General features: G+C 39.6%; 1 protein-coding gene across 2 annotated transcripts in view; it reads right to left on the bottom strand.

The window, feature by feature from the left end:
- Positions 1–1,981: 1,981 nt before the first annotated feature.
- The window catches only part of SLC7A11 (solute carrier family 7 member 11), a 58,734-nt gene continuing 44,785 nt past the window's right edge, over positions 1,982–15,930 (bottom strand). For both annotated transcript variants that reach the window (XM_090138661.1, XM_090138660.1), the window contains 5 exons: positions 14,670–14,773; positions 14,073–14,169; positions 11,119–11,268; positions 9,271–9,448; positions 1,982–4,364 (listed from right to left, as the gene is read on the bottom strand). In XM_090138661.1, the coding sequence (XP_089994787.1) occupies positions 4,297–4,364; positions 9,271–9,448; positions 11,119–11,268; positions 14,073–14,169; positions 14,670–14,773 (597 nt within the window). In that variant the 3' untranslated portion in view covers positions 1,982–4,296. The remainder of the gene's footprint in view (positions 4,365–9,270; positions 9,449–11,118; positions 11,269–14,072; positions 14,170–14,669; positions 14,774–15,930) is intronic.

Below are 15,930 nucleotides of genomic sequence, written 5' to 3'. Positions count from 1 at the left end.
AACACCAACAAGAAATCCAGCATCAGTTTGTCAAGTTCCAGCAAGTCAGCAGAAGGCATTTCATGCAAGGAGAACTTCCTGGATTACTCCAGATTTGCCACCTCAGAAAACGGAATGAAACATAGGTTGGAGTGTCAGAAGGAGAAAAACACAATAGCAAGAGCTGCCAGGCTGTGCAGAGGACAGATCCTGCATGAGCACAGGGGAATCTGTATCCTCTCCCCTACTCATAGCAGCGAGCAGAAGGTTGCAGTAACTTCAGGTTCATCTCACTCTTGCTCAGCATGCCTACACCTAGCCATCCCATCTCCTTCTTTAAGAACAGAACTGCAATTGACTCCAGAAATCATCTCATCTACTCTAAATACTTGTTTTAGAAACATTATCACTGAGATTGGAAAAGAGCTCTAAGATCACCTCCTAGTCCAGCCATCCACCTACCACCTATGTTGCCCACTAACCCATGTTGCTAAAACTCCACATTCTTGAACACCTCCAGGGGTGGTGACTCCATCACATCCCTCAGCTGTCCATTCCATCACCTGACCACTGTTTTGGAGAAGAAATTCTTCCTAATATCCATCCTGAATCTCCCCTGACGTAACATGGGGCCATTACCTCTCATCCTATTGCTGTTACCTGGGAGAAGAGGCCAAGCCCCACCTCACCACAACCTTCTTTCAGGCAGTTGTAGAGAATGATAGGGTCACCCCTGAGCCTCCTCTCCTGCAGACTGAACAATCCCAGCTCCCTCAGCTACTTCCCATAATACTTGTGCTCCAGACCCTTCAGCAGCTTTGTTGCCCTTCTCTGAACAAGCTCCAAGGCCTTCATGTCTTTCTTGTAGTGAGGGGCCCATGGGATGCATCTTAGGTCTTAGCACAGGACATATCACGACCTGTGGCAGCTCGGTTTTCCCAAGCTCGTTTCTCCCTAAGCCAGCTTAGCCCTTAATTTATTATGATCAGATGCATATTTAAATTAAATCAGATTAAATCCCTTTGTTAGAGTCCATTAGCATTAAAAGGCAACATTTAATATGCACAAATGAGAATAAAAATAAGCAACAATATCTGTATAAAGTGAAAAATGCACCAAAAAACTCAATAAAAGACAGGAAAGTTGCTTCGCAAACACCTCTAGGGGATGTGTTAGACGTGTGAGAAGTTTATAAAAATGTTTTGGTACGTGCCCAATAGCCTCTTGAAAGACAAGAAAGCTCCAGTGTGGGACACAGGACCTGTAGCAGGCAGGGAAGGAGAGCATTTTGCACCCACATACTACTGCAGGGAGGCTGCAGGGGCCAGAGCAGGCTCTGCTGGTGTGATTATGCCTCAGGCCACACAGCAGGATGGATCAGGGGGAGGCAAAGTTGGGTCAGGATTTCTGAGGCTTCAAATGCTGACCCGTTTCTCTCAGAGATGTACTAAACCTCAGATGTATTCTCTACTTGCATAAAGCGTTCATTTCTGCTGCCTTTGGTGAGATTTCTCCCCAAACCCCAGAAAAGCAGTAAGTTCAAAGGAAAAAAAAAAAAAAAAAGAGCAGCACCCACCTAAAAAACAAAGAAATGAGTTGTCTGATAGAGTCCAGTGGACTAATAGTTGTAAGGGCGAGAAAAAGCAGCAAAACATTTATGGATCTCACTGGCATGACCTCTAATATGAAAAACATTTATATAATAAATCTATTATCCTGGAAGAATTTCCTTTATGATACTGAATAGAATAATTTCAAAAGTCTTAAAAAATAACTCCACATCTTTAAAATATATGTATATGTAGCTACCTATTTTCTCTCCTTTTTTGATGATATGCATAATTTCCATGTATAATGAGTCCTTAATACTGACTTTTATAACACAATGGAAATCTGATTAGAACACTATGTGGATGTGGCGATTGTGTATGCTAAAGAAACTAAAAAAGAAATCAGAATCAATAGGCATTTTCAAAAAAAATTAGTTTTTTTTATTTTGCAGGTAACATTTTTTCTCCCAAAATATACATCTTCACAAACAATGAGTCAAAGGAGCTCTCTCAGGACAAATTAAGCCCTTAAATGAACAAAAGATACAGTAAAATACAGTCATTGGGTCAGACTTCAGAAACATTCCTAAACTTTAAAGTCCATGACGGCAAAAACAACAGAAATAAAGTAACATTCAGTTATACTTACGGAGTCATTTATTTCTACAAATTAACACTGGCTAAGTCTAAATTTTCAAGTAATACGGCACAATAGGAGTGAATACATGGAGTTAAACAGCTGATGTGGAAGACCTGCTGCCCACAGTATCAGTGTGGAGGAGGCTTTGCTCTGGTGGGATTCCACAAACAAGGATTGTGATAGTCCTGCTCCCAGAGGGCAAAAAAGCCTTTGGTTCCATGAGAAATGGATGGAGATGGTGTACACCTAAGCTGCTCCACACTGACACAGGCCAAAACATGGGGGATTGGGATGGGCAGGAGATGGCCTCAAAAGCACACTTCTGCCCCATGTGTAAATACCAACTAAACGCATGCACTGTCAGCACAAAAATCTAGCTCAAAAAGTTTGCCTAAAAGGAGTTTCAAATAACACTTTAAGTTACCGTAAACAGCAAATATTTAAAGTTCAAATAGCTTGGAGAATGCTCTCTCTTAAATTACCACTCTTCTAGATTATCAGTTATTCCCATTTCCCTACTTCTATGAAATTCCTCTACAGAAATACAAGAAAGAAAAACATTTAGGAATTTTAAGATATTTTACTGTACACCCTTAAAATGGTAAATATTCTGGATATATACAACACATGTACAAAATACAGTCTCCCTTTACTGTAGTGGTCTGGCTATTAGTTGTGCTTTCCTCCCTATTTAGGAAGTCTACTGTTGCTTAGTTCCATAAAAGTTTTCATGAAACATACAATTTGCTAATAGCAAACAGCTCAAAAAGTAGTGCATTCAGTATTTAAGCATTATATTCTTAACAGAGTGCTAACAAACCTTAGTCTTAAGGTTGAGCAGACTCTGATTAATTGTATAAAACTGAATTTTTAAGCATTAAAAAAATTCGTTATCTCCATTTTTTTTTTTAAAGGGCAAAATTTCAGCTCATATTTGAGCCAGCTTTCAGATCAAACATCATTCTGAAGGTGAAACTTCAATTTAGTTTGATTTTATTAGTTTTGATAGCTTTTCTCTGTTTCAGCTGAGATAAAACCAGGAAGAAGATGGCAGAGCACCTGTTCCCTGGGTGTTTCAAAGCCCGATTAATTGGAGTGTGCTTGAATAAAAAACCCACAGATTAGGTGTGTTCCCAACGCAAATCAGCAGATCTGTTGTAGCTTGCCTTACACCTTACTCATAAAACAGTATTGCATTTATTGCCGTGTCTATACAAAATTCCCACAGATTATAAAACCAGTGACCATTATTCATTTGCTGCCCACAAGTAATTATCTAACACTCTAAAATCATGTTTGCCTGACTGATAAATGCAGGTTTGTATGCTTCCACATAGAAAATATTCATATAACAATGGAGATCGGATTCAAATACCGATTTGAAAGTAATTACTCTGTTGCTGTATTTCCCATACACGCAGACAAAGAAATGCTGGCAAAAATAGTCATAATTTCTTGACTGGTAGAAACTTGAACATGTATGAAATTACTGCCCTTAGGCTAAAATCTACCTGTCCCGCTGGTAGAAATACTAATTCTCAGAAGATGCTTTTATGTGTTATGTTATACCTTGATCTCAGCACCACAAACGCAGTAGAAACCACTGTATTTCTGCATCAATGCACTGGTGCTCCAAGCAAGACATAAGTAAATTAGGGTTGCCAAACAGAGGGAGAGGAAGAACATTATTAAGTGATACTCAGCAGCTTTATCTCCCCCTTTCCCTAGTCAGAGTAGGTTCTTCAGGACAGCAAGTAGGATACGTTCTTCACAGTACACCTGACTACTACTTACACAATGCTTAAACTTATTTTCAGTGACAATGCAACAAAAAACCTTGTTTGAAGAATCTACGTTTCATTAAAACATAACACTAACAAAAAATAGTAAAGAGTCTTTATGACATAAGTTCTTGCTCTCTACATATAAACCAACCACAATAAAAAAAAATAATTGCAACATCATAAAATACAGTTCTGGCAACTGACACACACTCAGTATCCATCTCAGCTGTGATTTGTTCCTCCATTTTGCAGAGCACTAGGAGGAGGAAGACATCTCTGCTCGCTCCTCCTCAGGTTGAAATGAAACATCAAGGCAAAGGCCCCATTTTCAGCTAGATGCAGATCATGATTTCTGGTCCTCCTCTGACGGGACAACTTCCAAGAGGATTTGCAATGCTTCAGTTCCAGTGTCTGCAAAAATAAAAGCATACATGTGGGAGATTTTTTGGGTGGATGGAGAAGGAAGAAACAGCCAGGAAAACTATCTCATCTGCTACGCAACCTGCTTGCAGATAGTGTTCATGAGTTACATTTACCTGATGCACATATCATTTAAATGCCTGGCTTATTTTTTTGTCTTTTTAACTATGTGTTCTTTGCCTCTCATCCAATGATATTCACATAAAATAACAACAGAAAGGTATATAGGTATAAACCTGTTCAATAAAGGTATGCATGCATTTAAGGACTACTGTAAAACACAACTGCTCTCCGAAACTGCTTAGTTTTAACATAGTCGTAATGTTAAAATAAAATTCTGGAAGGTTTCAAACAAGCTAATTCAGCTGTGCCAAGTTCTGCCTAACCAAAAAGGGAAAAAAACAAAGAAACTACGGAAGAAAGAAAATGATTATAATGATTATAATGCTTCACAGATCTAAGGATGTCACATGTATAAAGGAACTTTACATTCTTTGTCACTGTGGACATATTTCCATCCTGTGTACTTAGAGATTTCCACTTAGAGAACTGATTCACAAGTGGCATAGTTCATTTATATACTGAAGAGTAAAAGAACATTCTTTTACCACTTCTTTTATTTGTTTTGTTTTTGGGTTTTTTTTTTCCCATTTTCAGCAACACATTTTCAGCTAGAAGGATTTATTGTGAAAGAAAGTTTGTTTCCCTGTCTAGTACTATGTCAGCATCTACACCAATGCGGAGGGAGAAGGGTAAAGCAGTGCAGCTCTCAGAAGACATGAATCAGAACTGCTTCCCTGCTTTGCTGTCTAACAGCCTCTACCATCTTCTGCTCTTCCCTCTGGAGGTCAGCAGCACAGCACATAGCCAGCTTGCCCTCAGACTACACACTGATGGAGTCAGAGACTGAAATTCAACAGGGACTGGCATCTCCCTCCCTTCCAGCAGCAGGGACTTCAGATCTGGGCTGTGTGGATCTGAGGTGAAGGGCAGGAGGACGGCCAGCAGTAGGAAGCCAGCAGGGGTTCACCCTGGCTGGCCCACTCCTTCCAGGCTTGAAGATGAGCAAAGGAGTAAGAAGAAAGAGACTTGCTGTCAAGCTGAGCTGAGGTGTAACCGATCTTGGAGAAAGGGCACAGCAGCAGAGAGAGAGCCAAGGCACCTCTGGGACATCAATATACTGTTAGACTAACCTGGCCCAGCCACCTGCAGCCAGACCTTGCCCTCCCTGTAGTGGGAGGCAGTCACCCCCTTTCCACCTCCATGCAGTAGTAGCAAATGGAGGAGCAATCACACAAGCATGGGAGTGACGGGGTTGAGTTGCTTGTTTGGCTGTTTTTGGTTGCAGTATACACAAGGTAAGACAGAGTAAGAACATTTCATTCTGTCATCAGTCAGTATTTATATTGTCGGCTTTAAGCAGTACCTGGATTTATGACCACCTTTCCATTTGTGACGAGACAAAGTATCATCAGTAAAGACACCTCTTGTTTCTACTTGCAACCCTAATTTCCCATTTCAAGTATAGAAGTCACTGTGAATAAGGCCCAACAACCTTTACCAAAAAAAGCCCTGAGCTGGTAGCTCTATGAGTACCACATAGAGCTTGGAAGAGTAAAGAAAACAGTAATTTTTTGCATATTTATAAGACTGGACATAAAATCTGCAGCAACATACACTGAGGAAATTTTCTGCGGATCACAGCATCACATGCTCAAAAAAAGAGAAGAGCAAACAATATAAGATACTGTGTCCTGAGTGAGGAAGCATCATCCTCTGGTGTTTGTAAATAACCCTGAAGGAGACATTTCGTTATATAAACAGAAAATCTCTCTTCTAGTATGGGTTCAAGCTATGAAGAAAGCAGCATTCAACTTTTAAAGACTTCCTGATTCAATCCACTCTAGAGAGATAAAGCATGAATCTACTGTTGGGTTATCAACTGAGAAGTCCATCTGGAAGATTCCTGGTGCTGGTGCCACATCCTTTTACACATTCATCTGCTTCAAAGGATTTGCTAGACTTGACTTTTTTTCATTTTCACATTAGTTGTACAAAAAGCAAGCAAGCAGAGGTCAAATGAAGCCTGTACTAGTTGAAAATGATTTGTCCCAGCCATTTGGTGCTACAGCAAAATTCCTTTGGAAAAGAACAAAATGTTATTCTCACTGCAAAATACCACCCAGACCCTATTAACCTCTCCAACTGTGAAGTAATCTTTTGTTCAATACAGTAATTTGGTAAAGAGAATGGGCAATGTAAATGCCATTAAGGACAGTCAAAATGTGCTCATCCAAACAACAAAGACATTCAGCCTTGGTGGGGATTTCTTGGGAAATGCAACTCGTCTTCAGGCTGGGTATTTGAACTCACTGCTCCTGGCTGTTCAACATTCCTCTCCTCTGATCATTGCAAAATCTATATTTAATATATAGACTAATCTTATGTGGGGCTGGTTTGTACCTGTGGGATCTCGCAGCATGTTCTAAGGTGTGTCTGGGGAGATGAACAAGTGACATTCACCCCAACAAAGAGACTGCTAATGGGCAGAGAGGGACCCATCCCATCTGCACTCTGCATGCAGCCTTGCCAGCAGGACACTGTGCTCAGACCAACCAGCTCTGACTTGCAGCAGTACTGCACAGAGTGCTCTGTTCAAGTCTAAGTACACTAGATCTATTGTATTTCCCTTCTGTCTGGAAAAATCAGTTATCTTCTCAAAGACAGCTAGCCAGCTCATCTGGCAAAAATCTGCCTTTGGTGAATTGCAATCAATTTTTTCACGGTGTCCACTTACACTACATCCAGAATTACTCTTTCATGCCTAAAGTCTTCTAATGCATATGGTTTCGAAGCAGGAATAACAATCTCTCCGCTGTGCCATGACTATTCCTTCCTGTATCTCACAGAGGTACCTTAAGTGAATTCATCCTCATTCAGTGCCTTTGAAAAACACTCTCAGGCAATACAGAGGAGCACCCTTAGCTTTTACAAAGTCATGCCAGTTTAATAATGACCCCGTGCTGAATGTTTATTGCTTACTCTGAGAGGTAAAAAAAAAAAAATCTTTATATTTAACAAGTAAATCGCCTCTCCACCCCACCTAAAAACTGTCATCATCACTTTTCCATCATTACTGCTGTTATTTTGGGAATAATAATTGCAGAGCAAACAAGCTGTTTCACCCACTGCCTGGCACCCGCTGCTCTCCCCCCTGAGCCAGCACACTGTGTCCACATACATTACACAGGCACCCAGCCTTCTTTCTAGGAGAAGAATTTTGTGTTATCTGAAAAGCTAGAAGATTTACCTTCATTGTCACAGCTGGCAGAATGAGCTCCACATACACCCAGACTACCTTAAAGAGAACATTTTTTCTCTCATGCAAGTAATGTGGTTCAACACTGGCATCCTGTGGCCAGAGATTCAAGCAACTATATTCCAAAACCTCTGAGTCTTCACAGAAAATGCTAAAAATCTCCAGGGTATGATAAGGGAAAATCTCCTAGTCCCTAAATATCTATTTGTCTGTTTGTAATTTCTCAGACAAACAACTATTTAATGGAATGTCTTTTTGCACACAATTATTTTCATCTGCACTGGAATTTTCTACTCATTCCCAGGGTATTTCATGTAATTTACAACTTTCCTGATATAAAATTAAGTAGACCAGAAATTGATAGCCCTAAACTAGCACCTTTTTAATGTAAATATTTTCTGCTCTGTTGTCTATGGATTTCCCAAAATGAATTGAAAAATGCATAGATTTTACAATAGATGAGATATAAATACATAGACTTAATTTTTATCATCTATACGTATATATATAAAAATACATAGAATAGGTTACAGTGTAATACATATAAATACTGAGATACTCTTATTGTGAGCATCTCATTTTAAAGCATCCTTTAATAGTGCAGCACAAAAGACAACACAGATTTTCAGTTCACCACCTATATTATAGGGCAGTATATACAACAAAGTATATACACTAAAACTATTTGTAGCTGAAATTTTTCAGTGGTTGAGTTTTTTGTTCTGCAGAAGAGATTTTCTTTTAGTTTCATTTCTCCCATCTCGATTACTTTGCCTATATTCTTAATTCATTTTTTGAATACTACCTGTGTTTTGCTAACTTTGTCTCCTGTTCAGTGAAAAAAAAAAAAGAAAATAATAAATGACAATGATTTCTTTCTAGTAGAAATGCTCCAAATAACCCTTCTGAAGCATATCTGAACTTTTATAAGTGCCTTTATAAACATTCAGAAACGGCATAAAAATGATTCTCTGTGTATTTTACATGTCACTTAGGAAGTTGTTTGTCACAAAGCACGGAAACCATTTCCACAGAGGTGTGTCAGGTTTGGAGTATTTTTTCCTCATTTGGTTGGAAGCCACCCTCAAGGACAATACACACCCCCACCAAACCTAACCAAGCCTGTCCCATTTTCACACATTTCTCAGTGGTACACAGGCACGCAGTGCCAACAGTGAGTACCAAGCACATCTTGTCATCACAACTGTGACATTTAAGTTCCAAACCAATTCTGCTAGGAGTGAAATACTGTCTCTAACGGTGTAGAAGAGAGGAAGATTGAATTTAAAAGGAATCACATGGTTGTGAGGACAAGGAGGGGAAAAGGAAGCAGGAAGAGTGGCATGCAGGCATTTGAAGTCACTCTCTTTGGCTGAACAATAGGCTTGCTGTAAACATCTCTTTTTAGTTAGCTGACATTGATTGTAACCAATGCCACAGCATACTCCACAAAGAAACTTGCACTGTCATGCCCGGAGCAGAGCAGCCAAGGGAATCGATAGCAAGGATGTGACAACACACGGAGCCCTGAGAAATTTCTGGAGTCAGATCAAGGAGGGGAGCCCCCTGGGGACTTACCTAAGAGCTTTCTGAACCACTTTGGTTTCTTGTCCCATACAATAAAGAGGTAGTAGGCAGGAACTCCAGTCAGGGTTATTGCGAATCCAATCCCTGTATTGACTGGATCGGAGTAAAGTGACAGTGCAACCATGAAGAGGCAGGTGAAGGAAAACAACGCTGGAATAAATAGAGGCACCTGGAATACAACCACACAAAGAATCATTACTTGGCATTGACCTTGCTGTTGAATGATAATGGTATTTAATGTTCCATGAAATGTAAACCAGATAAAACTCAGCAGTACAGGATAGTCCTGGAGAAACGCAGGTCTCTAGAAGAGGCACACAAAATGCCAGTGACTGCAGGAACCAAGCTAAGCCAAGTGCTACGCAGTAAGCACCACAGACGTCTTTTAATTACACACTAAAACACTAGAGTGTTTTATGCCCTTTAAAATGTAAGGGCTGTAAATATGTTACATTACAAAGTTCCTTTCTCTAATCCTCCAGTAGATAAGTAAGCAGCACTAACTGCAGTAAAGATTTCCTCTTTGATAATTACCTATTAGAAAACATTTTAAAACACAACACGGAGCTCAAGCCACCTTTTAAAACTATTAAGAAGATATTGATTTTCTTCCTAAGGTAAAAATCAAAATCTGGCAGGAAGAGAGCAAATTAAACACCCATTTGACAACTGATAAAGATATTTGATACCATTATGCAACTGATAGCTTCTGGAAAAGCACTTTTCTGACAATATGTCACTGTTGAAAGGATAAAAAAAAAATAACAATATCAAATTAATTCTCTCAATTTTAAGGAATGCCACCACAATCACTGTTACCACCTCCCTGTGCCAGAGTTCGTAAAACGTTTGGTGTAATGGAGAATTGGAGAATTCCCTGGAGACTATTTTCTTCCTTTCATGCCTTGAAACATTACTGTTCCTCTTTTCTGCACTGTCAAAGCATTTTTTTAATCAAAACAAAATGGGCTGTGCTGTTGACCTTCTTATTTGCTGTTATGCCCGCAAGAACACAACTGCACATTCTGAGTTCTTCATAAAATAGATTTCTTAGGAATACATAAATAGGGCTAGAATCCTCCACATTTTTCATCATGTTACCTTTCCATACACATAATGGGAAAACTGACTCACTAAGATGTTACACGAAGCAAGATCAGCAACAGAACCAAGTTCAAAGTAAGTATAGTTCAGCGGGCCAAACTATTGTTATTTTCTTCGGGCTTCACAGTAACAGTGCCTGCAAACCGCTCGTGAGTTCCAAATATCACAATACTATCGCTACTAACTTATTTGCACATCATATTTGGTATAATTTATATTGAACAGACGATGAAATATATATTGAAATTTAATGCTCATACCTGGCATGAACTTCGGTGGAAAAATTATTCAAATAATATAGAAAAATATAGAATTAATTGAGGACTAGATTACTAGCCCCAGTATTTGGAATTTGAAGCTTATGAAACTACACCAGACTGGAGGTATTTTCACACAACTTGGCAGAGCATAAATACCTTAGCTTGCCTCACACTGCCTCAACACGACAGGCAAAACTGAGCAAACACCTTGCCTTTTGCACAGCAAGCTCAATTGCTCCCCTACAGCCACCAGGGAATTAATAAAAATTGTCTTTCAGAAGAGAGCTCAGCCAGGATAGCACTAGAGAACTTGAAGGAAAACACGAGGAGACTCTTCAATGTAAAAGACTATTAACTCCTGTTTTTTCTCAAAATAGGCTAACTTTTTACATCAGCAAACCCTGCTTTGCTATCTGACTAGACAATAGATACAAGGGAGAAAAATTCATGTAGAACAGCATAGAGTGAAGGTTACCTTGAAAGGACGAGGCATATCAGGACGTTTATATCTGAGATAAATCAAGCCAGCAACTACCAGTCCAATAAAAAGCCACCTGGCAAAACTGAGGAAATTCAGGAGGCTGTAGAGATCCCCACTGAATAACATTATCATTGTGAGAGGGTGCTGCAAAAGAAATTAAGAGGCTTTTAATGATTTGATTTCTGTTATTTTATAGCAGCGATGCCAAATCCATCGCCATGGAGAGAAGCAACAATCTTATCCAGAGATACACGAGGGCCACAGCCTTCGAGCCTGCCAGCTCATGCAACCAGATGTGTGATAAGTGTCTACCAGTCCCCTGGGATCATATTTAGTCAGAATTGTCTATCCTGGCTGACCGCATGTGAGCCATACACACCCAGACAAATACACAGGCACCACAACACACGTGCATCCTGTGCTTTGTTCTCACAGGACATGCCCACCACTCCTCTGCTCGCTCATGACAAAGGAACCATGTTAGAGGTTGGCTATACATCATGGGATGCTGGCTGGGCACACCAGGTTGACAACAGCTTGTATTAGCAGCATGCCCTGTATGCTTGAGGGGTGTAGACCTACTGCACATTGGAAATGCAAACATTTCTAAGCAGAGATAAGCAATTAGCTATCATTCAAGAGGTTGCTGAACAGCAAAAAGGGAAAAAAGGGAAAACAACAGTAAAATAAATACATTTCTTCATTAAATAGGTCTTTTGAGTTATGTCTGTGAGATGGCTGAAAGCTTATGCACAAACCAGAGTGTTGTACCTGGGGTTGGATGATTAGTGTAGGCTACATGGATCTGCTTCAGCATTATCTCTGGACAAAAGCAGAATATCTGTAGCTTGGACCAACTATAAAGGGTAGTCCACACTTTCCACATGAGATACTCTATACCTGCAATGACACAGCCCTTGCATTTGGGGATGAAGACACCCACAAGTATCACTACTGTGCAATTCTTCAGAAAAAGAGAATGTCCTAGTGGTTACAGTCCCTCTAGGTTTATGACAAGACAACAGGTGAAATGCAGCTCCCTAAAGATTTAACTGGGCTAAATCTTTGTATAAAGAACATTTGCATTAGAGATCTAGAGTCACAGCCTCACTTTATGTTTTTTTTTTTTCAAGCAGTGAGGACTGTGTGGATTTGAATCACAAGGATCAATACTTCAAATATGGATATCTGGCTTCCAAACTCTAATGACTTACAAAGCACTTGGTTCTTTACTCATGGATATTAAGCAAACTTCTCTGCAAAGGTCAAAGGAAATTTTTCCACTGAATTATACTAGGCCAGCATTCTTCTATATAGACTCAGTCCCTAGAAGAAATCTCAGTTATGGGAGTGATATTGCAACAAAGGGCCACAGTCAGTGAAAGAGAGCTAAGAGAAACAAAACTATACTGAATAGTTTCTTGGAATTGTTACATACACATCCATCAAATATCAGCAGATATGAAATACACAGCTTTCTTAATTTCAAAATGTTTGGCTTTTGTTTTCTTTTTCAGGCCTCAAACACTGAATGTGCTCATTTTCTCAGTTTCTCCTCAAGATCCATTCCCTTTTGTATAGCATGTAGAGCTTGAAAGGAGAAATAAAAGAAGAAAATGCTAAAATGCAGATACTGATGCAGAATATAACCTGCAACTACTCTGCTTGCACTGAGGCAAGAAAAACATAATCCTTGAATGAAAACCATCTTCATATGAATCTGACTTTTTTAAAGGAGATCAATGCACTAGTAATGGGACCAGATGCAACAGAAGAAAACATTTTTCGGGGTAAAAAACATAAATCTATCAATATGAATATTTTAGTTTATTTAGGGCATTTCATTCCACAGAAAAAGTCAATGCAATTTACCTGATGATTATGAATATTTCAGCCCAAAGAAATAAAATGCAAAGTGAACATTTAATTAAAATGAATTCCCTTAAAACTCTTCACCATAATTATTCTGTCTAGTTTTGCAAACTTGGATGCCTACAGCTGCATGGGCATATATAAGACTCAGTACTTCAGCTGGCACTTCAAAAGTGAGCTCATAGGCATGTCTAGCAAAAAACTGATTTAAATTCCAGTACTAGCAACTGATCTTGCTTGTGTAGACTTATACATACACACACCTCCTGCTGTAGTTAGAACTCCCCCAGATGCAGAGGTCTGTCCAAACACATTACAGTCATGGGTCCCAGAAGAGTGGCTGAACACCCACAGCTATGAAAAAGTCTGCAAGTTAAGTGGACATCTACTTGGCACTATGCAAATTGGTGTGAAGTTTGTATTTTGACATTTTGTCCTAACATTTTACTACACAAATTAGCCCGCAATGCAAACACATGGCCAACATTTAGCTCTGCCTCTATGCTAGAATGCAGTAATAGGATTTCCACTATAATACTGGTGCTTCTCCTCAGACGATTCACAGACTATTGCCCAGGCACACATACTCTCATTTTTTAATCACCACTACACCACACTGATGAGGGCTCGCTTTCCATTATCGTAGTGCATAATTGTTTGCATTTTTCACTGTAAGGTGGTATAATGAGCTTTTAGGGTGCCCCCAGACACCAGTGTTTAGCTGCACTTTCAGTTAAATGAAGACCTTTTTTTGTTTGTTTGTTTAAGAAGAATTTGTCTCTCTGAAAGGGAGCTAGCTCATCTCTAGCACATCCTTAGAAAAAAAAGGGCAATAAGACATGAATTTGGTTCCAGCAATAGGCAGTCAGGCGCTACCAACAAGATAGCAAGGAGGAGATGATAAGACAAGAACAACTCCCAGATCTCATTCTTCTCTTTACTGTCCTCTGCCCTGCCCAAAGCCCGCATATACATCAATAAATGAGATTCAAGCAGTGCCCAAATTCTGTTTGAATCCTCCAGAGCAAGCCCGTAATATGAATTCTTGTGCAGGAACATTTGTTTGTATGATTTACCAAAACAATGACAGCTGGCAGAGGAGTGTGCTTGCGGACATGAATCATGGAGAGAATTTCCGGAAGGTGACCCTCACGGGAGGCAACGAAGAACATCCTGGTGGGAAATAAATGTGGACAGACTTTAAATGTGCTCATTACTGTGACAAGGCAAAGCAGCTCATGAAAGTCACACAACACAGCAGCACTTCTTAGGCTCATTTGAGGTGCTCATAATGAAAAGAGTAGCAAGAGAGGCCCGTAAGCAGAAATCAAAGTAATCTCTGTTTGTGTCCCCCCCGTTATCTTATACTATGATCAGTGCTTAGAAGTAGTTAATGTTTTCCCTCCAATTTACCTCCTTCACATGAAACAAAACAGCCATTAATGAAGTGCTACACTCAAAGGGATCCGTTTCCAAACTGTTCAAAGGGTTTTAGCAATGATACTAAACTCAACAGGAGAAAAGTGAGGGCAGAAAAAACACACTTTATAAACTTTTCAGTCATTTTCAATCTCCTACTAGAGGAATAAAGCCTTTTCTTCCTTCTACTTGCTTCCTTATTTTCAATATATATCCTATGCCTTTCACTTGCAGTAATATTAACATATACTTACCTGGAGACTGCAAAAATGCCACCATTCATAGATCCAAAGCAGGAGAGAGCAACAAACACTGGTACAGCTAAAGAAAAGCTTCCCATTAATCGTTCAGCAAAGGTCTGTTGGAGGAGAGAAAAACGTACCATGACTTTTCCCTCAGAAAACATGAAAGCAATTTTACTTTATTAACAAATTATTAATAAGCATTTTAATTTTATTTACAGCCCTCTTTGCTTCCCTCACTGAAACTTGTGCTGTGCATTTGTGACTCCTCCTTCTCCAACACAAGTCTGCTGCAGATGAGGTCTTCCACTCTTACTTCTGACTGTCCATGGTAGGCCTCCAGCTGAGGCAGAGCTGTCGAGGTGGATTGCCTCCAAAAAGAAGATTCACTCTGATCAGATCAGCTTCTGATCTGCATAGCTGGTATTTCTTTCCACAGCCTTTATTTTCTTTAGCTGATGCTACTCAACACTGCATTCCACCTAGTCACACTTTGTTGTTCAAGGTCACTGAAAGAGCCTTACTTGGTGTTTGGAGCACCACAGGAGACTTGCACAATTTTCTAGAGATCTGCAAAATGTTTGTTGTTTTTTTTTTTTTTTCTGAATCTCCCAGGAGCTACTGAATTGGCCATTTTTTAAATGACACATCAATTGAAAAAGTCACAGGCTGTGTCACTACTGCAAAGTAAATGGAAATTTTTATTTCCTCATTGCAAGTCTGATATCAGATATAAAAATCAGTGTCATCACCACAATTCAGCAAGACCAATCACAGCAGTATTTCCAAGCCAGGTACCTTGCAGCTCCTTTCCAAATAAGCTCCAGTGTTCACAGCACCCCCCCCCCCTTACTAAGTACCCACAGTACATGATGTGCAGAGACAGCGTTACTGCTTCCTGCTACACTAAATAGGCTAGACCCCCCACTTTCTCAAGTATCTGTATTTTCTGCTTCCCAGGGGTTCAGCCCATGATTTACTAAAAAATTTTAGAGTTAAGTACATACTGGACAATTCAAGTCCTATTGACTTAGTTACATCAAGTAAATAGATATGGTCTAACGTTACTATTACATATGCTATGACCTTAAATGCAATCCCACTCAACAGACAAAAATCAAAGTTTGCCTGGTTGCTACTCTGTTGTGTAACAGAGGAACCATACAAAGCATGATTGGATATGTGTCCTACCCAACCTTTTTCCCCTTGGAAATAAGAATATATGGACAAACACAACTGCAGCAGAGATACAGCTTTGTATTTTTCTTCTGTA

The sequence above is a fragment of the Phasianus colchicus genome, chromosome 4 (genome assembly GCF_987193195.1).
Source record: "Phasianus colchicus chromosome 4, bPhaCol1.hap1.1, whole genome shotgun sequence".
Classification (NCBI taxonomy): Eukaryota; Metazoa; Chordata; class Aves; order Galliformes; family Phasianidae; genus Phasianus; species Phasianus colchicus.
Note: the sequence above shows the minus strand (reverse complement) of the source record. Positions and strands in the feature narration are given on the sequence as shown.